Below are 22248 nucleotides of genomic sequence, written 5' to 3' on the forward strand. Positions count from 1 at the left end.
TCTCAGATAAATTCATTATAATTAAAAAAATAGTAATAAAGCAGCTGGGCCTGATAATCCTTCAGTACAAAATTATTACAGTTTAGGTAATCAAGTTTAACAAAATTATATAATCGCTATATGTATGATGAAAAATACTAAACATGGGAGAAAATTTGGATTCAGCATTTGTTTACAAAACGAATGCCTAATATGGCTGCAGGCCACAGCATTTTGATATTTTTGGAGCCGGATATATTAGGCATTTGTTTTGCAAACAAATGCAGAATCTAAAGTTAATCCCATGCCTAAAAATTAATTTTAGAATATTTTTGAGAATTACCTTATTGTTAAAGGTGGAAAATACCTATTAACAATAGACTAACATATTAAAAAAATGTTGGCAGAATTTAAAGTGTAATAGGAGACATTATTCATTAAGATCAGGCAGGCTTTACGAATGGAAGAACATTGATTAAAAACTTGCGGAAGATTTTCTTAATTTTATTTTATTACAGTGTAAAATTACAAATTAAATAGATTGTGATATTAGAAGATATGGCATTTTTTTATTAGATGCAGTCTGGCTTTAAAGATCACATAGTTAACTTAATTTAATAATTGTATCTGAACCCTATACCATCATTAATAATGAATCTAACTAAACCCCATGTTTTGAATTATATAGAGGTGCACGACTAGGTTGACCCTTATTTCCACTTCTGTTTAGTTTTGCTATAGAACATTTGGTAATAGCTTTAAGTGATTGTTTGGAAGGTATTTAATAAAAAACAGAGAATAAAGTATGATTGTTGAAAATGTATTGATATTTCTATGGAATACAAACATTTTTTAAAATCATAATTCAAAATTTTTATGAATTTATAAAAATGTGGCTCCAGCACCTTTAAAGAAGTTAAAGAAGCAATGACATATTTTCGGATTAAAATTTCTGCTCAACTCGACAAATGGTATGAATTAAATTTCCATCCCTTGATTAGTAAAATTAAAGAAGAGTTAGATTCTTGGGAGGTTTTACCTATATATTTAACTGCCAACATCAACTTGATTAAAATTATCATATTTCCAAGATACCCTACCCTATGCAATATATTCCCTTGCCCTTTTAAAAAAATGTAATCCAAATAAATATATTTTTCAATAATTTTTAAGGGGAATAAAAAAATATATTTCGCTAGGAATCAATTGGGCGTTTCTTCACCTAATGTGGATCTTTATAATTTCTCTAAGTAAATGTATTATATTCTAGCTATTAGATACGGATCATTTCACTTTATTAGATATAGAAACAAACCTTATTAATCCATTCTGCTTGAAAGCAATTTTTAATATAAATATTAATATACAAAATGTTTTTCAATATTTCGAATACAAATTCGTCATTATATTACTGAATTAATTTGACAATACTGTGTAGATTGGGACTGTCACCCGCTACATGGAATAAAAAAGTTATGTAAACAACAATATATTTTCATTAAGACATTTGTATAAAGATTTGTTGAATGTAAATTTGACAGGGGAATTAGTAGATTAGTAAACTCATTACAACTATTGTACAGTATGTGTCAGGTAAATGAGCAATTAATTGTTAAGTTAGGAGGGTAGAAAAAAAGTTATGTATTTAACACCTGAATTACAGTCAAAATGGAATAAAGAAGAGAGAAATTTTAGATGCTTAAAATGTGGTTTATATAAGGCTAATTATCTACATAATTTCTGGTATTTGTAATTTTTGGTATAAAGTTAAATTTTGTTTTAATTATATTGTCAATATAATAGTATTGGCACCATTTATTAAGCTGTGGATGCAGCTTTGGGTCTCAGTGCTTTAGGCTTGCACAAGTGAGCATGAAACGCAAGTTAAGTAGCTTTGGTCCACAGCTACTTAACCTCTCCACCTCCTCAAATGTGGTGGTTAAATTACCCTGATCCAATCTGAAGATTCAGAAGCCAAGGTATGGGCCAGCACTACTGTAAAGGTGCTCGTGTAGACTGGGGTATACTGCCAAACCCCTCCAAGTGCCAATATACATAGATTGTCCACAGCACGTTTTAAGAAAATAAATCTTTATTCAAACATAAAAACAAGTGACGTTTCATGGATTAACCCCTTAGTCATGCTGTACCTGATGATTGACAGCACCTGCTCGCTCGTGATTGGCCTGTAATGCCAGGAGGACAGGTTCCCAGGAGGGAACCTTGCCTGTTCGGCAAATGATAAATGGATTCCTATGTTTGAAGATTTATATTAAAAAAAAATTGTATGTATATGGGGTAGAATATAGATTAGTTTATGTGTTTTTAAACCCTATAATTGCTAAGAATCTGATTTTGAGGAAATTGATAGCAAGAAATATTATAGAAATGTAACAATATAATTAAAAAAAAACTCTTTCTGATAATATATATATATATATATATATATATACTGTATATATTTATATTACTGTTTTTGGCACACCTTTGTTAGAAAGGTATATGTTACTGAAATACTTATCCAAGAAAGACATTGTGGTATTAGCCTTAAAAAAGCAGCGCTGAGAGGTCCCAACGCTGCTTTTTAACGCCCGCTGGTATTACGAGTCCTGCAGGTACAGGTGTACCGCTCACTTTTTTTCCGTGACTCGAACATACCGCAAATCCACTTATGTCAATTGCGTATCCTATCTTTTCAATAGGATTTTCCTAATGCCGGTATTACGAGTCTTGGAAAAAGTGAGCGGTACAGCCTCTCCTGTCAAGACTGTTACCGCATTTAAAAGTCAGTAGTTAAGAGTTTTATGGGCTAACATAAAACTCTTAACTAAAGGGCTAAAAAGTGCACTAACACCCATAAACTACCTATTAACCCCTAAACCGAGCCCCCCCCCTCACATCGCAAACACTTAAATAACATTTTTAACCCCTAATCTGTCGACCGGACATCACCGCCACTTTAATAAATATATTAACCCTTAAACCGCTGCACTTCCGCCTCGCAAACACTTATTATTTTATTTTATTAACCCCTAATCTGCTGTCCCTAACATTGCCGACACCTACCTACATTTATTAACCCCTAATCTGCCGCCCCCAACGTCGCCGCCACTATATTAAATGTATTAACCCCTAAACCTAAGTCTAACCCTAACCCTAACACCCTAATTTAATTATATTGTAGTGTTAGGTGTAATTGTAACTTGGGTTAGGTTTTATTTTACAGGTACTTTTGTACTTAATTTAGCTAGGTAGCTATTAAATAGTTAATAACTATTTAATAACTATTGTACCTAGTTAAAATAAATACAAAGTTGCCTGTAAAATAAAAATAAACCCTAAGCTAGATACAATGTAACTATTAGTTATATTGTAGCTATCTTAGGGTTTATTTTATAGGAAGTATTTAGTTTTAAATAGGAATAATGTAGTTAATAATAGAAATTTTATTTAGATTTATTTAAATTATATTTAAGTTAGGGGGTGTTAGACTTAGATTTAGGGGTTAATAACTTTATTATAGTGGCGGCGACGTTGGGGGCGGCAGATTAGGGGTTAATAAATGTAGGTAGGTTGCAACGACATTGGGGGCGGCAGATTAGGGGTTAATAACTATAATGTAGGTGTCGGCGATGTTGGGGGCGACAGATTAGGGGTTCATAAGTATAATGTAGGTGGCGGCGGTGTCCGGAGCGGCAGATTAGGGGTTAATAAGATTATGCAGGCGGCGACGATGTCGGGGGCGGCAGATTAGGGGTTAATAAGTGTTAGATTAGGGGTGTTTAGACTCGGGGTTCATGTTAGGGTGTAGACATAAAAAGTATTTCCCCATAGGAATCAATGGGGCTGCGTTAGGAGCTGAACGCTGCTTTTTTGCAGGTGCACTGTTAGGGTTTTTTTCAGCCGAATCTGCCCCATTGATTCCTATGGGGAAATCGTGCACGAGCATGTTTAGCCAGCTCACCGCTACCGTAAGCAGTGCTGGTATTGAGCTGAGATGTGGAGCTAAATTTTGCTCTCCGCTCACTTTTCTGCGGCTAACGCCGGGTTTGTAAAAACCCGTAATACCAGCATTGTCTGTAGGTGAGCGGTGAGCATAAACTGCACGTTAGCACAGCAAGCCTTACCGTCAAAAACTCGTAATCTAGCCGTTAGTATTCGTTGTTGAAAGCTAAACCTATGTAGGTTCATATGCTAATTTCTAAGCCCTTAAAGGCTGCCTCTTATCTCAATGCATTTTGACAGTTTTTCACAGCTAGGCAGCGTTAGTTCATGTGTGTTATATAGATAACAACATTGTGCTCACTCCCGTGGAGTTACCTAGGAGTCAACACAGATTGACTAAAATGCAAGTCTGTCAAAATAACTGAGATAAGGGGCAGTCTGCAGAGACTTAGATACAAGGTAATCACAGAGGTAAAAAGTGTATTAATATAACTGTGGTGGTTATGCAAAACTGGGGAATGGGTAATAAAGGCATTATCTATCTTCTTAAACAATACAAAAATTCAAGTAGGCTGCCCATTTAAATGGACAGTAAAATCAAAATTACAGTTTCATGATCGCCTAACCTTTCTAACAGTATAAGTCTTGGGTTTCTGAAAAGAAAAAGAAAAAGCGTCAAATGTGCTTAGCACCCAGGTGAGAAAGTGCTTAGCATTCAAAGGGTTAAACAACTTTCCAATTTACCTCTATTATTTAATTTGCTTCATTCTCTTGGTAACCTTTGTTGAAAAGCATAACTAGGTAGGCTCAGGAGCAGCAATGCATTACTGGAAGCTAGCTGCTGATTTGCAGCTGCACACATATTCCTCTTGTCTCCCATTAGTGAATTGCAGAGGCTTCAACAAAGGATACCAAGAGAATGAAGCACATTTGATAATAGAAGTAAATGGGAACGTTGTTTACATTTGTATTTTCTGTCTGAATCATGAAATAAAAAATGAGTGTTTCATGTTTCTTTAATATTGTGATAACTATTTTATACAACGTACTATTGTATACGAGATAGCTCATAGCTTATGTGATTATATAGAACAAAGGACACTCCTATATTTGTTTTTTTAATTGGAGATGCAATATTATTGCCTAGAGCAAAACAAGGAGAAATGTTTATTTGTGACGCTGAAATCAATCTTATGGTGTTTTTCTTTCAGATATTGATGAATGTCTGGAGAGCACTACACTGTGCGTTTTAGGGAGCTGTGTGAATACAATGGGATCGTACTACTGCACGTGCGCACCTGGGTTTCTGGCAACTATATCCGGCTGCTCAGGTAAAGTTCTTCTCTCATGACGATCTAGTCCCCTCACTTAATCAAATGTACACTAAAGACAAAATAAACTTCGCCATAAAGACCCAGATAACACGTGGAGCGAAAATCAATATTGCAGTTCCTCGCTACGAATAGAGCGCAGTATGGTATTACAGGGTGAAACAGAATAACCAGAGAATGTTTAGTACGCCCTATGCTTTCAATTGCTATAGTGGTTGTGCTTAACATCGCTTAATTTACAAGTTGTGAGTTATGTGTTGTGTACGAGTGCAGCACATAATAGGGCTAAAAAAAAGTTAGCTCAGCTGGAGACCTGAAGTAAAGTGTTAGTGTTAGAATAAAAAGTATAATAAAACATATTTACAGATATCCTATAATATAAAAGGCCAAGTGTGTTTGTCCGAAGCTGTCATGCGCAGTAGAGACAGCACGAGTAAAAAACACACCTGGCCTTACCTGACATGCTGTTTGAGGCAAAAGTGGGTGTGGCCGGGCGGGAACGTGGGCGTGGTCGGGCACGTCCGACATGGTCGGGGCGTGGCTGGACATGGTGGGGGCGTGGCCGGGCACGGTCGGTGCAAGCGAAGGGAGAGAAATAGAAAGAGAAGGGGAAAGACAAAAAGAGATCGAAAAGAGCTAAAGAGAGGGGGAAGAGCAGAAGAGAGGGGAAAGTGCAGAAGAGAGGGGGAGAGAGAGCAAAATAGAGGGGAAAGAGCAAAAGAGAGGGGAAAGAGCAAAATAGAGGGAAGAGAAAGAAAAAGAGAGGGGGAGAGTATGCAAAAGAGAGGGGGGGAGAGAGAGCAATAGAGAGGGGAAGAGAGAGAAAAAGAGAGGGGGAGAGAGAGCAAAAGAGAGGGGGAGAGAGAGCAATAGAGAGGGGGAGAGAGAGAGCAAAAGAGAGGGATGGAGAGAGAGAGCAATAGAGTGGGGAGAGAAACAGAACAAAAGAGAGGGGGAGAGAGAGAGAGAGCAAAAGAGAGGGGGGAGAGAGAGAGAGCAAAAGAGAGGGATGGAGAGAAAGAGCAAAAGAGAGGGAGGTGGAGAGAGCGAGCAAAATAAAGGAGAGCGATACAGAGCAAAAGTGAGGGGGGAGAGAGAGCACAAAAGAGAGGGGGGGAGAGAGCACAAAAGAGAGGGGGGGAGAGAGTGAGCACAAAAGAGAGGGGGAGAGAGAGAGCACAAAAGAGAGGGGAGAGAGAGAGCATAAAAGAGAGGGGAGAGAGAGCACAAAAGAGAGAGAGAATGCAAAAGAGAGGGGGAGAGAGAGAGCGTAAAAGAGAGGGGGGAGAGAGCACAAAAGAGAGGGGGAGAGAGCACAAAAGAGAGGGGGAGAGAGAGCAAAAGAGAGGGGGAGAGAGGGAGCAAAAGAGAGGGGGGAGAGAGAGAGCAAAAGAAAGGTGGAGCGAGAGAGAGCGCAAAAGAGAGGGGGAGAGAGCGCAAAAGAGAGGGGAAGAGCACAAAAGAGAGGGGGAGAGAGCGCAGAAGATAGTGGGGAGAGAGCAAAAGAGAGGGGGAGAGAGAGAGCAAAAGAGAGGTGGAACGCGAGAGAGCGCAAAAGAGAGGGTGAGAGAGCGCAAAAGAGAGGGGGAGAGAGCACAAAAGAGAGGGGGAGAGAGAGCAAAAGAGAGGGGGAGAGAGGGAGCAAAAGAGAGGGGGGAGAGAGAGAGCAAAAGAAAGGTGGAGCGAGAGAGAGCGCAAAAGAGAGGGGGAGAGAGCGCAAAAGAGAGGGGAAGAGCACAAAAGAGAGGGGGAGAGAGCGCAGAAGATAGTGGGGAGAGAGCAAAAGAGAGGGGGAGAGAGAGAGCAAAAGAGAGGTGGAACGCGAGAGAGCGCAAAAGAGAGGGTGAGAGAGCGCAAAAGAGAGGGGGAGAGAAAGAGTAAGGGGTGGGACCGCTGTACTGCAAAAAATGGCCGTGTGAACGGGCTTTAGTACTAGTTAAATATAAAGGGATAGATTACAATTGAAGCTCTAATTTAACATGCGCCCTTAAAGAGAAAACCTGCACATTTACCGGCGCACATTAAACAATCAGCCATTACAAGTGGCTGGTTAATGCTACCACAAGCTCATGATAGCACTTTCCGCAAAGTGCAATTAACCAGAGGTCAGAACTCTGCTTAATTAACAAAATATTCCCCAATTGCCCCCATAATAAAGAGTACAGTCCCTTTTCTAAAAAACAAACTAACATTATGAGCATCTTTATTTGTATTGAGAAAAAAAAACTGCACTAAGCCGTTATAAGGGGTTAAAGTGAGGGGATGTGCGATGTTAGAAAAAAACGGCACGGTATATACACATTTAAACACATAAATATACAAGTATATATTCATATGCATGTATATTTAAAATTTTCTACCCAATTCTGCGTGACTTACCCCCTGCGCTGCGCTAGGTTCTTCCTATCAGCATCAGAACGAACCTCCCATTGAAGCCTATGATTGCTTTGCGTTCTTATGAGTGCAAAGCTTCTATGCAACCTTGCGGTTGCATTGCGCTTAACTTGAAATACATTTGTGTGCACCAGTATTACTGAGTGGAGCACAAAATCACAAAAGCGCAATTTTGCGTTCCACTCGTGATCTTGGCCAAAATGTATGTTTATTTTTGTATGAAATGTCCTTAAAAGGGATATGGTATATGACAAGGTGTTTGATAGGGAAGGGTGTATGTATCTGTATGTATTTGTATGTGTGCATGTATATACAGTATGTGCATGTATGTGTATGAATGTGTATGTAAGTATTTGCACACATATAGTACATACATGCACATACTTACACATATATACATACACACATACAAATATTAAAGTTTAAATAGCATTGTTCTTCACTTAGAAGAAATTATTATTCAATTTTAAAGAAACCTACTATTTCTGCAGCAGATATCCATTTTTAAGGTGTATGTTCCTGGACTGTGAAACAATATAAATTTTGCTAAGAAAATGACAGTATTTTAGTTTAGATATTCACAATAGATATATAAATTAATGTTAATGGCCCTTTAATTTCTGCATTCTTTATTTGTTGTATAAAGTACTGAATTTATTTGTTTGTGTTTTACAGAGATTCCACTTGAGGAACAAACGGTCAGCCTTCCTCAGGTTCCACAAACAACTTATGGAGACTTGGCTCTTCTGAAGTCAACATCATTGGTTCATATAAGCTCCAGGAGACCAACCATCAGTACCTCTCAGATTTCTTCAACAACTCCCATGTTGTCCCAAGAAATGACCACAATGTCTACCTCAGCTCCACAGAGCACTTTACCAGATCTTGATTCTTTACCACCTCCTCAATACCTCAAAACAAGCCATTATCCTTTAGCACAAATAGCCTCAGGGATTTCCCATATGCAAATGAAGGAAGACATTTTAATCCATCCTGGCACTCCCACTATCCCACACACACATCCCTTAAGCTCCCCCTGTTGGCATAATAATGAACTGCAAATAAGTGGTAGCTATTGGACCGAATCAGGATGCTTAAACTGCACTTGCCAGGTAAGTTCTACAACTTGAAATAAAGATCTCTCACCTTGTTTGTTGCGTTGCAGATACTGTTCATTCTAATATGGCTCTGTCTTAGGAAGGCAAAGTGCTGTGTGAAAGGAGGATATGCAACTCCAATTGTTCCCATCCTGACCTACATCCAAACAGCTGCTGCCCATCATGTGATGGTGAGTGCGGTAGACACCTGCTGGGAGGATTCCGTTTGCTGTCAAATGTAACTTTCTAACGATCTTTTGCAGGATGCCTCTTTGAGGGGGTGTCAAGGGCAGATGGAGAACTGTTTCCTCAATCCCCAGATAATTGTACCATTTGCGTCTGTTTGGTAAGCAATGTCTAATCTCCAAAAATGTCTGAAAATGAAACAATTAAAAACTGCCTGTCTAAGGTTTTAAATGAGTTTACAAAAGGGAAGACATTAAACACTAAATAAATGCTAGATAGAATGATGCATTCAAAGAAAAGATTAGTCTGAGAATAACATGTAGATGTATTTTTAAAGTTTCATTAGCTGTTTAAATATTGACAAAATACATGTAAAGTTTCAATAAAACAGTGCTCTGCACTTCCATTTCTAACAGGAACTGAAAAGCTCACAATTTCAGAATGAAATTGCAGGAAAGGGGGACAAAATAAATAATTAACGTTTATTGCAGAGTTTTTTTTATATATATATGATTTATCATTTTATATTACCATCTCAAAGTGTTTAATGTTCCTTTAAATAGACAACTGAGGTCAATTTAGAAATAACTGAGCATAATAAAAATGCCATGTTCATACAATATTTACTTTGCTATACACTATATCCTCTTCAACCTTTAGGAGATTGGAGTGCATACATAAGAATGCTTTAGTTTTTTGCCTTGTAACATGCCATGCAGTGATAGTTTAAATAAGTGCATGATCTCATATACACTGGCCTTTGATTGGGCACAGCATGAGAGAGGAGAAGGCCAGCTAGACCTGGGCCTAGAGCAGCAGGATTTGGAGGGGCAGCAGACTTTAAAGGGGGGCAGGGATTTCTATGTTATAATGCCTTCACACTTAAATGTTCTTCAAAAATGTTTTTCTATTCATTTTATTATAAATTAGTGTTTCTAATGGGGTATAAGACCCCTCCATGCATGCCTAGTATTTTGTTGTTAGTAAATATAGATACAATTTTTGGGGTGGGGGTGGCTGGGCAGTACAAATACCAAATACGTCACTAAATAGGAACCAAATAAACATATGCAAGAGACGTTGTATGGGTTGAAAAAAGTCAGTAAACCTTTAGAGTTTCTATGATTAAAATACTTTTCATTTTTATGATTAATAAAATACAAATTTCTTCTTTGGGGTCTAAAGTTGGTGGGAGTGGGGTGAAAAGTGCCTTTACGTTGCAGTGTGTGTTCCCAGTAAATATATATGTACTGTATATGCTGATATACATATATATTTACAAATACTGCCATTGCTGCGCTATTTACCCCCTTAACTTGTAACATTTTATGAAAGCAATATTTAGCACTCCACTTGTAATCTGGCCCAACATATATATCTGCTGTATATGCCATTACACTACAGTAAGGGTGAGGTGGCAAATGGTGGGCAGAATGAGAGCTAGTCAGAGATATGTTATAATTCATTTCAGCTTGATTACACTTTCTTTTCAATAAAAAATATGGGTCAGATTACAAGTGGAGTGCAAACATTTTCATGTGAGCGATAAGGGGCTCATATTACAAGTTTAAAGTAAATGCGATCGCGCAATTTAAGTTAATGCTCGTCGAGTGTTAAATAGCGATCCACTTGTAATCTGGCCCATAGCGTTATCAATAGATTACATAGATATCATAGCCTGATTTAGAAAATGAATTATTTATTATCATTGTAACGGACATGAATTGCATGTATGTGTACAGCATGATGATCACTTGTTTGCAGAAAACTCCAACAGAAATAAATTGGTTTATTCACTAAAAGAGAATATGTTACATAAAATAAATTAATTCATTAGAAAAAAGAAAACCATGCATTGTTATACATTTGGAAGGTTTTTTAGCATAGACAGCTATTTCCAGTCTTATATTTAATTGTATGTATGTGCAAATGTTTTATTGCATTATGTCTGTGACAATATCTAAAGTTTTTCCTGTTTATTGTCCATCTAGTCTGGAAATGTGACCTGTATTCCCCCTGCGTGTCCTCCTGTCACATGCTCTGACCCATCCATATCAGACTGCTGCTTGAGATGTCCAGGTACGTTTTGCTGCAACAGGTCAAAACAATACAATCTGCCTGACATAGATTCACTCACAGTGTCTCTAGCCCCATAGTCCTATGTTATTCTATGTAGCTTTTGTTTAAAGCCTCTTCATCTCTGTATTCATTACATTTTTCATGCAGATCTCCTTAGCTATATGGGAAATCTCATATTTCAGTAAATACATACAGTCATGGCCAAAAATATTGGCATTTCTGTCAGATAATGCACCGTTTGCAACCATCAATGAGTTTCTTACACCTCTCTACTGGAATTTTGGACCACTCTTCTTTTGCCAACTGCTCCAGGTATCTCAGATTGGAAGGGTTCCTTTTCCCAACTGCTGTTTTGAGATCTCTCCACACTGTCCACAGGTGCTCTATGGAATTGAGATTTGGGGGTATATTTATCAATGTGCAAGTGGACATGATACGAAGTAGCGTATCATGTCCGCTGCACATCTCTGCACATCTATAAATGACGTCAGCATACGCTGTCGGCATTTATCATTACACCAGCAGTTCTTGTGAACTGCTGGTGCAATGCCGCCCCCTGCAGATTTGCGGCCAAGCATGGGGTGTCAATCAACCCAATCGTATTCGATCAGGTTGATTTCTGTCCATCGCCTCAGAGCATGCGGACAAGTTATGGAGAAGTGGTCGTCAGAAACAAGAAACCTCAAGCTCCATACGGAGCTTGATAAATATGCCCCCTGGACTGGCAACCCTTGTAAAAGAGCTAAATGCCCATTTAAGGGCAATGCCCATCCAAATGCCCTTTTCAGGGCAATGAGTAGCTTAGGTTTTTTTTTAGAGTTAGGGTTTTCATTTGGGGGGGTTGGTTGGGTGGTGGGTTTTAATGTTGGGGGGGGTCTTTGTATTTTTTTTTTTTACAGGTAAAAGAGCTGATATCTTTGGGGCAATACCCCACAAAAGGCAATGTGGAGGGCTGACGGTTTAGAGGTTAATAGGTTTAGTTATTGGTGGTGATGTGTGGTAATATTTGTTCCCTAAAGGGTTTAATTATAGGGCAATGCTACCATGTATGGGGAGCTATTTATTAAGTTTCTTTGTGATGGAACAGATCCCAACTTCCCCCTGCAATGCTAGTTAGTTCTGTCAATTGGGTTCTGAATCTGTGCGTATGATTATTAACTAAACATGTGTGCTTAGTGCCTGTAAGTTCATGGGTTGTCACTGGTGCCAAATTGGCAAGCATGGGTAAGACAAAGCAGGGGCATGACTGTTACGGTTACCCTTAGTCTCGCTGAGAGATGGACCGCTTAGTAGCCTGGATCCCTATTGCTAAAGAGGGGAGAAGCTGCTTTCCATAGTATTCTATATGAGTCTCGCAAATATAGAATAATCTCCCTTAGCTGCAGTACAGCTAGGATACCCTTCTGCCCACAAAAACGAGTCAACGCTGCGATTGAGGGTCAAACAAGAACTCAGGACTGGGATGCCCAGCCTGCTTTTTATTAAGGTTACATGCACACAGGGCACTCCCAGGGGGAGAGGGGGGGAAGCACAAAATCCCCCATCACACATTTAGATAGAGAGCACTGTCCTTTGACAGGCCACAATAGGATTACAGTACTTAAGATAACAAGTTTACAAGTTCATCTTATCAATTAGCAGTCTGGCTCCGGAGGTGATTAGACAATGGGATTGGTTATCTCTAAACTTAGAGCTGAAGCCAGCAAATGTGTATTTAGGCAATAGTTTCTAAAAGCTGAAAAAAGTTAACTCTTTATGAAATGATACTTGTTACGGTTTTCTTGGAGCCCTTCTTAGGCGCTGGCTTGCTGGTTCAGGCATTGCTGCTGGGAAATAAGCTCTTCACAACAAAATAACTAATGCTTCTGTAACAGTGCTCCCTTTCTGTGGAACACTCTGGCAGACACGGTCTGACCCCTTTTCGGGGCAGACTAAGGCTGTCCAGACCGCTGGTTATGCGGGGCTGAGGTCGGTTTGTCTGGACAACCCGTCAGCGTTGCCATTCTGTTTCCCAGGTCTGTAAGTAATGGTGAAATTGAAGGGTTGCAACGATAAGCTCCAACGTAATAGCCTGCCGTTATCTCCAGAGACCCGGTTCAGCCACACCAACGGGTTATGGTCGGTGACCAGAGTGAACTCCTGCCCATATAAATAGGGAGTCAATTTCTTTAATGCCCACACCAAAGCCAAACACTCCTTTTCGACCGCTGCATAGCTGACTTCGCGGGGCAGGAGCTTCCGGCTGATGTAGGCAACTGGATGCTCCCCTCCATCTTCGCCTACTTGGCTGAGGACGGCTCCCAGCCCAAACATGGAAGCATCTGTATGGACGATAAAACGTTTGTTAAGGGCTGGGGCCGCCAAGACAGGAGCGTTAATTAGAGCATTTTTGAGAGCCTGGAAAGCCGTTTCACAGTGGGGAGACCACAGGACCTGTCGAGGTAAGTTCTTCTTGGTCAAGTCAGTCAGGGGTTTGGCAAGTGTGCTGTAGTCTGGTACGAACCGTCTATAGTACCCTGCCGTGCCCAGGAAGGCTAGGACCTGAGTCTTAGTGATGGGGGTGGGCCAATTGGCGACAGCTTCTATCTTGGCCGGCTCTGGTCGCTGCTTTCCACACCCCACCCGGTGACCCAGGTACTGTACCTCGGCCATCCCAAAGTGACATTTTTCTGGCTTCAGAGTCAGGCCAGCAGCCCGGATCTGATCCAGAACCATTCCTACATGAGCTAAGTGGTCCTCCCAGGACTCACTGTGGATCGCTATGTCGTCCAGGTAGGCGCAAGCAAAACTCTGGAAGCCATCCAGGAGCCTATCCACCAAGCGCTGGAATGTAGCTGGGGCATTCTTCATCCCAAACGGCATTACCCTAAACTGATATAAGCCGAATGGGGTGACGAATGCCGACTTGGGGATAGCCTCCGGGGCCAGGGGAATCTGCCAGTAACCTTTGCAGAGGTCAATAGTGGTCAGGTAATTTCCCCTGGCTATACGATCGAGTAGCTCGTCTACCCTGGGCATAGGGTAAGCGTCCGTCACGGTTTTTTCATTGAGCCTCCGATAGTCTATGCAGAACCGGGTGGTCCCATCTTTCTTGGGCACCAAGACAACTGGGGAGGCCCAGGGACTATCGGAGGGCTCAATTACCCTGAGCTGGAGCATCTCATCGATCTCCTTCTTCATTCCTGTCCTAACTGCTTCGGGGATTCGGTACGGAGCCTGGCGCAAGGGAGCTTGTCCCGGAGTATCTACCTGGTGGGTGGTTAAAGTAGTGTACCCTGGCTTCGGGGAGAAGGTGAGGTGTTTGGACTGGAGGAGTTGGCTGAGCTGCTCCCTTTCAGTGGGGCTAAGTCGGTCTCCTATCTGAACCTGAGCCACTATTCCGGTGGGGAGACTCTTTTCTAATAGGTCTGGAATGGGTAGACTGTCTGGGTCTTCCTGAGGGGAACAACATACGGCCGTCACGTTCTCTGGTCGCTCAAAATATTCCTTGAGCATGTTTACATGGAATGTCTTTCTAAGATTGTTGTCATGGCAGCTAGCTATCACATAAGTGGTGTCTCCCCTTTTCTCTACGATCTGGTAGGGACCCTGCCAGGACGCCTGCAATTTGTCTGTCTTCACTGGCTTAAGTACTAGCACCTTTTGTCCTATGGTGAAGATTCTCTTTCGGGCCCCACGATCGTACCATACTTTCTGTCTTCTCTGGGCCAACTGGAGATTAGCCCGCACGGATTTGGCTAATTGCTCCATTCGGTCCCTGAGTTCCAGCACGTATGGCACAATGGGGACACCGTCAGCCTCCATCTCTCCCTCCCAGTGCTCCCGGATCAGGTTGAGGGGTCCCCGTACCTTTCTTCCGTAGAGCAACTCGAAGGGAGAGAACCCTGTCGTTTCCTGGGGCACCTCCCGATAAGCAAATAGGAGGTGCGGCAGGAAGCGTTCCCAGTCTCGGTATTCCTGAGTGAACGTCTTGAGCATTTGCTTGAGGGTCCCATTGAACCTCTCACACAGCCCGTTCGTCTGGGGGTGGTATGGGGAGCTCAGGAGGGACTTAATTTTGCAAACCTGCCAGAGTTGTTGGGTCAATTCAGCTGTAAATTGGGTGCCTCGGTCGGATAGGATTTCTTTTGGAAATCCTACCCGGGAGAACACCTGTACTAGTGCATTCGCTACCGTATCCGCTTGTATGTTGGATAGGGCGACAGCCTCTGGGTACCTGGTAGCGTAGTCCACTACGGTAAGAATGTAGCGCTTACCGGAGGGACTAGGGGTAGCCAGTGGTCCCACTAGGTCAATAGCAACCCGGCTGAAGGGTTCCTCTACAATGGGCATATTTACTAGATGGGCTTTAGGGTGATCGCCTCGCCTTCCTACTCGTTGACACACATCGCAGGTGTTACAGTAAGTTCTAACGTCAGCGTGCACCCCTGGCCAAAAGAACGTGTGAGTAATGCGGTGTAGGGTACGGGTTACGGCTAGGTGGCCTGCTAAGGGGATGTCGTGGCCTATTTTGAGGATTTCTTGACGGTATTTGTGGGGCACTACCAGCTGTCGCCTACGCTGTCCCCTTTTCTCTGTCCAGCGGTATAGTTTCCCTTTTTCCCATAAGAATGTTTCGTTATCTGCCCTGCCCCCTCCGGTCTCTGCTCGTTCCCGGTACTTTTGTAAGGTCGGGTCAGTCTTAGACTCTGCCTCGAAAGCATCTGGGGTGTCCCAGGGTATGGGGCCTAACCTGTCAGGCAAGGTCGGGGTAGGTCTTACCTGTGTCTCCCGCACTGGTGAGAGCTCTCGCTCCGTCCGGGCTTGGGCCCGTGTAGTCACTGGGTCCGCCTCGTTGTTGCATACTGGAGCATAGGCAGAAGTCATGGGGCCCAAATCGTTGCCCAGTAGTACTTCGGCAGGTAAATTATCCATTAGGCCCACATTCACAGCCCCCTTTCCCGCTCCCCAATCAAGATGCACTTTAGCTGTTGGAATTTTGTACACATCCCCCCCCGCCACTCTAACGGCCACAGTCTGTCCGGATCGCTTGTGCTCTGGCACCAAATGACTCTGTACCAGCGTGATAGTAGCCCCTGTGTCTCGCAATCCCTCGGTAGATCGCCCCTCGAGCCATACCCTCTGCCGATGGTGCTGGCGGTTATCTGAGGCAGCATATACAGGGTCTGCCTCGTGAAGCGGCCCCACATATCCATCCATAGGGGCCTCTTGGTTAACACAGAGGGCCCGGGCCGGACGATAGGACCCAGAGGGGTAATTGTAATTCCTGGGTGTCTGGTGCGTATTAAGGGGGCAGCTAGCCATGAAATGCCCTGGTTGCTTGCATCGGTGGCAAGTCGGTCTGGGACGCTCAGAGCTGTTATTGGGTGGTCCTGAGTGTCGGACGGGCCCTGTGGGCACTGGGGCTCGAAATTCAGCACGAGGGGGTGCACGGTAAACCTCTCTGGGTTCGACCCGTGCTGGAGCTCGGTAGTTCATGGGTTCGTGAAGACGGGAGTCATAATGTTCATCGGCCAATTTGGCTGCTTCTTCTAAGGTAGAAGGCCGCCTGTCTAGCAGCCATTCCTTCCCTTGCTGTTCCATGCCATTATAAAAATGTTCTAAGAGAAACAATTGTAAAATTTCCTCACCAGTCACCGCTTTACTTCCGCTCAGCCAGTGATTTGCCGCTCTCCGCATTCGGTGCGCCCATTCCATATGGGTATCGTTAGGCTTCTTTTTCATGCCCCGAAACTGTCGGCGATATGTGTCCGGAGTTACAGCGTACCGTCGCAACAGTGTCTCCTTAACTAGCTCATACTGTGTCACTTCCTCAGCACCCAGAGTACGAAAGGCTTCCAGGGCTCGCCCGGATAGTTTCCCAGACAATATCGTGGGCCACTCTCTGTTGGGAATCTGGTGCAGGGCACATTGCCTTTCGAAGTCCGACAAATATTCATCAATCCCTGTCTCGCTCTCTAGGAAGGGTCGAAATGCCGCATAGGGTATCTTGGGCCTCCCAGCATTTTCGACAGGGATGATTACCTGCGGGGCTTCAGCATTGCGGTGTGCATTCGCTAGGTTGAGTTCGTGGGCTCGAGTCTCTCGTATATCCTCATCCGCCTCCGCCATCAACTGCTGTACCAATTCCATGGAGGGGTTCGGCCCGTATAATGAGAGCCTTTCCCGAACAATCCTGTTTTTTTCGTCACTAATCGTGGTCGGTGTTTCCGCCATTGTGAAGCTCTGATCCAGTTCGGTCAATTCTGTGATCAGCTCTCTCCTCGGCCGGTTGCTGGCGTACCCCCCTCTGCTTTCAAGTAAATCCTTTAGGGTTGTACGCTTCAATTTTTCGTAAGCGCTCTCCATCCGTTCTGTACCTCTCCTAGGAAATCCAGGAAAATCCCGCCGCTGCCGCCAAATGTTACGGTTACCCTTAGTCTCGCTGAGAGATGGACCGCTTAGTAGCCTGGATCCCTATTGCTAAAGAGGGGAGAAGCTGCTTTCCATAGTATTCTATATGAGTCTCGCAAATATAGAATAATCTCCCTTAGCTGCAGTACAGCTAGGATACCCTTCTGCCCACAAAAACGAGTCAACGCTGCGATTGAGGGTCAAACAAGAACTCAGGACTGGGATGCCCAGCCTGCTTTTTATTAAGGTTACATGCACACAGGGCACTCCCAGGGGGAGAGGGGGGGAAGCACAAAATCCCCCATCACACATTTAGATAGAGAGCACTGTCCTTTGACAGGCCACAATAGGATTACAGTACTTAAGATAACAAGTTTACAAGTTCATCTTATCAATTAGCAGTCTGGCTCCGGAGGTGATTAGACAATGGGATTGGTTATCTCTAAACTTAGAGCTGAAGCCAGCAAATGTGTATTTAGGCAATAGTTTCTAAAAGCTGAAAAAAGTTAACTCTTTATGAAATGATACTTGTTACGGTTTTCTTGGAGCCCTTCTTAGGCGCTGGCTTGCTGGTTCAGGCATTGCTGCTGGGAAATAAGCTCTTCACAACAAAATAACTAATGCTTCTGTAACAATGACATTTTTGTGAGCTACAGTATGATCATTTATATCTAGCCCCCCCCCCCCCCCCCCCAGCTAGTTTGTAAGCCAGGGTCCTTTCTACGGCTAAACAAAGAGAAAATAAAGTATTTTACTTATTAGACAACAACAATTTTTGCAGTATAGTTTAGAAGAGTCTAATTGAATCAAAGTTGTTCTCACTTTCAGATACCAATTACTGTGTGACCTTTATTCTAATCAGTGCAGTGTGATGGGACAGTCTTCATGTTCTCAAACACAGTTATCAGTTTCCATCTCGCCAGTCTCCATACTATTGATGTTGTTCCTATCAGTCACTGAGTAATAGTTATTTATTTTTATTTTTTTTAAATGAACTTTTATTTGGTTTCAAAATTAAAGGTAACACTTGGGGACATGCAGGACCCCTGTTCAAACATACACAAACATAAGGATCGGACACGCAGGTCCGGCTGCAATAGCTGTTGAAACTTTGATGCATCATAAGTAGATTGCAGAGATTTGTGGAGAAAATAATTCCCCAAGATTGAACCCTGGTGTGGGCTCTAAATATGGGGGGGAGGAGGTGGTACTTATAAATTGAGTTTAATGCTCCAAAGAGCAGGTCAGAATGCGTTGCTGTGATATATATTAACGGATTTATCCATATAGAATGAGGAGCAGGTCTTGTCAACATCTTGAAATGTAGGTAACACGGTACCTAGCACACATTGAACCTAGCACACATTGTACCTAGCACACGCGGTGTCTCACACACACTGTGCCAAACACACATTATACCTGACACCAATTATATCTAGCACACATTGTACCTAGCACCTACGATACCTAGCTCACGCTATACCTAGCACACGCCGTACCCAGCACCCACCTTGCTTAGCACTCACAGTACCTAACACACGTTGAACCTAGCACACATGGTACTTAGCACACATGACACCTAGCCCACATGATACATAGCACACATACATGAAACCTAGCACACATGATACCTAGCACCCGCTGTACCTAGCTCACGCTATACCTAGCACACGCCATACCCAGCACCCCCCTTGCCTAGCACACGCGGTACCTAGCACACGTTGAACCTAGCACACGCTATGCCTCACACACACTGTGCCTAACACACATACCTAGCACCCATTATACCTAACACACATTGTACCTAGCACCTACTGTACCTAGTTCACTCAATACTTATCACACGCCGCACCCAGCACCCGCCCTGCCTAGCACACGCGGTACCTAGCACACATTGAACCTAGCACGCGCTGTGCCTCGCACCTACTGTACCTAACACACATTATACCTGGCACCCATTATATCTAGCACACATTGTACCTAGCACCTACGATACCTAGCTCACGCTATACCTAGCACACGCCGTACCTAGCACCCACTTTGCCTAGCACACGTTGAACCTAGCACACATGGTGCTTAGCACACATACATGATACCTAGCACACATGATACCTAGCACACCTACATGATACCTAGCACACGATACCTAGCACCCACTGTACCTAGCTCACGCTATACCTAGCACACGCCGTACTCAGCACCCCCCTTGCCTAGCACATGCTGTACCTAGCACACATTGAACCTAGCACGCGCTATGCCTCGCACACACTGTGCCTAACACACATACCTAGCACCCATTATACCTAGCTCACATTGTACCTAGCACCTACTGTACCTAGCTCACGCTATACCTGGCACACTCCGTACCCAGCATCCACCTTGCCTAGCACGCGCAGTACCTAGCACACGTTGAACCTAGCACACATGACACCTAGCACACGTTGAACCTAGCACACGTTGAACCTAGCACACATTGAACCTAGCACACATGACACCTAGCACACATGACACCTAGCACACATGACAACTAGCACACATGACCCCTAGCACACATGACACCTAGCACACATGACCCCTAGCACACATGACCCCTAGCACACATGACCCCTAGCACACATGACACCTAGCACACATGACACCTAGCACACATGACCCCTAGCACACATGACACCTAGCACACATGACACCTAGCACACATGACCCCTAGCACACATGCCACCTAGCACACATGACACCTAGCACACATGACCCCTAGCACACATGACACCTAGCACACATGACCCCTAGCACACATGACACCTAGCACACATGACACCTAGCACACATGACCCCTAGCACACATGACTCCTAGCACACATGATACCTAGCACACATGACCCCTAGCACACATGACACCTAGCACACATGACACCTAGCACACATGACCCCTAGCACACATGACTCCTAGCACACATGATACCTAGCACACATGATACCTAGCAGTTTTGGACCATGTGAAAACAAAGATAAAATATTGTGGTGTATATAAACAACAAATAGCTAATGAAAAAAGATATAAATAATGAGCTTACTATATACATCAGAGTAGTGTAGCAAACATTATCATAATATACTGGATGAGGACTACCATAGCGTGCATAGTTAGGGGTTTTAGCTATAAATTGGAAGTGATAGCAGTGGTAAGATCCTGGGGTATTAGTAATACATCGGCTAAACAGAGTGTACAGTTAAGAATGAGCAAGTGGCTGCATGCCTAGGGTCGTGATGTCTCTTTCCGTTCCACAGTCTCGGCCGCTGACCATGGAGCCAGAATTAGCATGGGTAATCACAAATAAAGTGAGCAATGTTATAACAATAGTATTACTGGCCTCTCTGCCTAAGAAAGGTAGTAACAGGCTACTGAATCAATGTGGCAATAAACAATAACTCAACTCCAATAGCATTATTACACCTTAAAGTAAATGCTACAATCATCTGCTAAACCAGGTGGACATAGCGGTACTTTAATATAAACCAAAGACATTTAGTGAAGTAATGCTTTTAGGACACTTAACTTGGTACTTAATGGCACCTGAGCAGGCATATATATATATACACACACATATGTACATACACATATATATACACACATATACATACCTACACATTATTTGTAAAGTTATAACCCCTAGAACATATATCGCACCTAATTGATATGGCCAGAAAGCCATATGTGTATAGAATTAAGCTGCTGTTTAACTGACTCCGGTAATCACCATGAGACAATATGGACTGTTGCTCAGGGAAAATGAAACACGTTGTTAGACTGTCAGAGAAGAGTAAAAACATGGGCCCCAACACATCACAGCTAGTTGTTTCTCACTATGCTCTAGCAAGTGTCTGGAGTTTGGTTGCGATGTGAGGACTATAATGTCAGGGGTCATTGCGTTCTGGGTACTGTTGAGATCTCTGTAAGTCCCCCACAGATAAAGCGCAGTAGCCTGCATGACAATCTCTATTATCTGTGTAGTCCATGCTTGAGCTGTATGTCCGAGTGCAGCCATAACCAGGGAAAGAATTTGTTAGCAGAGTGGAACAGTAATTTGCTGTTCATCCATACTTGTCTCTGCTGTGGTAGTCATATGGTTCAGCGTGCGTTCAGATTCAATAGCAAAACCCTGATCCTCTGACTGCCTCTTACTGCTTCGCTTGCTAGCGATTAGTTCCGCCATCTTGTTGGTCCCTCCAAGCTCCCGCTCTGTACAACAGCTCCCGTTATCTGCTCAAGCTGACAGAATGTTGCACAGTCACAGCATTTCAGCAGCACTATCGCTGCTCCAACCCGGATGGTGCACCAACTTTTGTGTTTAGCCGGTAATATTATCAAGAGATATATTGGAGACCTTAATAACCCACTAATCTGTGGACAGATACCGCTTCATTGTTTGCCCTTTTCGCGCCGTTATTTTTAGCTCTGCTGCAGCCTAGCGCAAGTGCCGATAATGGATGAAACTACTAGGGAGCTCAGTGAAATGGTTTTTTTTGTATTGCTGATAATATCTCTCCTACTCCTGGGTTTCTCACATATCCGTGGGTATGGAGAGTGATCGCCAGATCCATTTTCTTTTACACTAGGCCCTCAGCATGTTCCATGCTAGAGCTTCTTGCTGTAGTGGCTCTGATCCGCCTTCACCCCTTAAATCTTCTTAATATCTGCAGCAGAGGTACTTATGGAGAGGTATCTTCTTGCTGAGTCTGAAATTAAAATTTTACATGCTGTTTTCTAGTTCCTCAGCTAAACTTTTAACGGAGCTGCAACTATGTGCGACCGTCCATGTTGGCAGTCGACTCCGCCCCCCGAGTAA

At 43.1% G+C, this 22248-nt stretch overlaps 1 protein-coding gene across 1 annotated transcript in view; it reads left to right on the top strand.

Moving 5' to 3' along the window:
• Positions 1–22248, top strand: part of VWCE (von Willebrand factor C and EGF domains) — a 282410-nt gene that overhangs the window by 126677 nt on the left and 133485 nt on the right. Inside the window, exons 11-15 of the mRNA XM_053720451.1 lie at positions 5136–5255; positions 8325–8761; positions 8847–8937; positions 9010–9092; positions 10924–11011. Coding sequence (XP_053576426.1) covers positions 5136–5255; positions 8325–8761; positions 8847–8937; positions 9010–9092; positions 10924–11011 — 819 coding nt within the window. The remainder of the gene's footprint in view (positions 1–5135; positions 5256–8324; positions 8762–8846; positions 8938–9009; positions 9093–10923; positions 11012–22248) is intronic.

Source organism: Bombina bombina, chromosome 7 (assembly GCF_027579735.1).
Source record: "Bombina bombina isolate aBomBom1 chromosome 7, aBomBom1.pri, whole genome shotgun sequence".
NCBI classification, from domain to species: domain Eukaryota; kingdom Metazoa; phylum Chordata; class Amphibia; order Anura; family Bombinatoridae; genus Bombina; species Bombina bombina.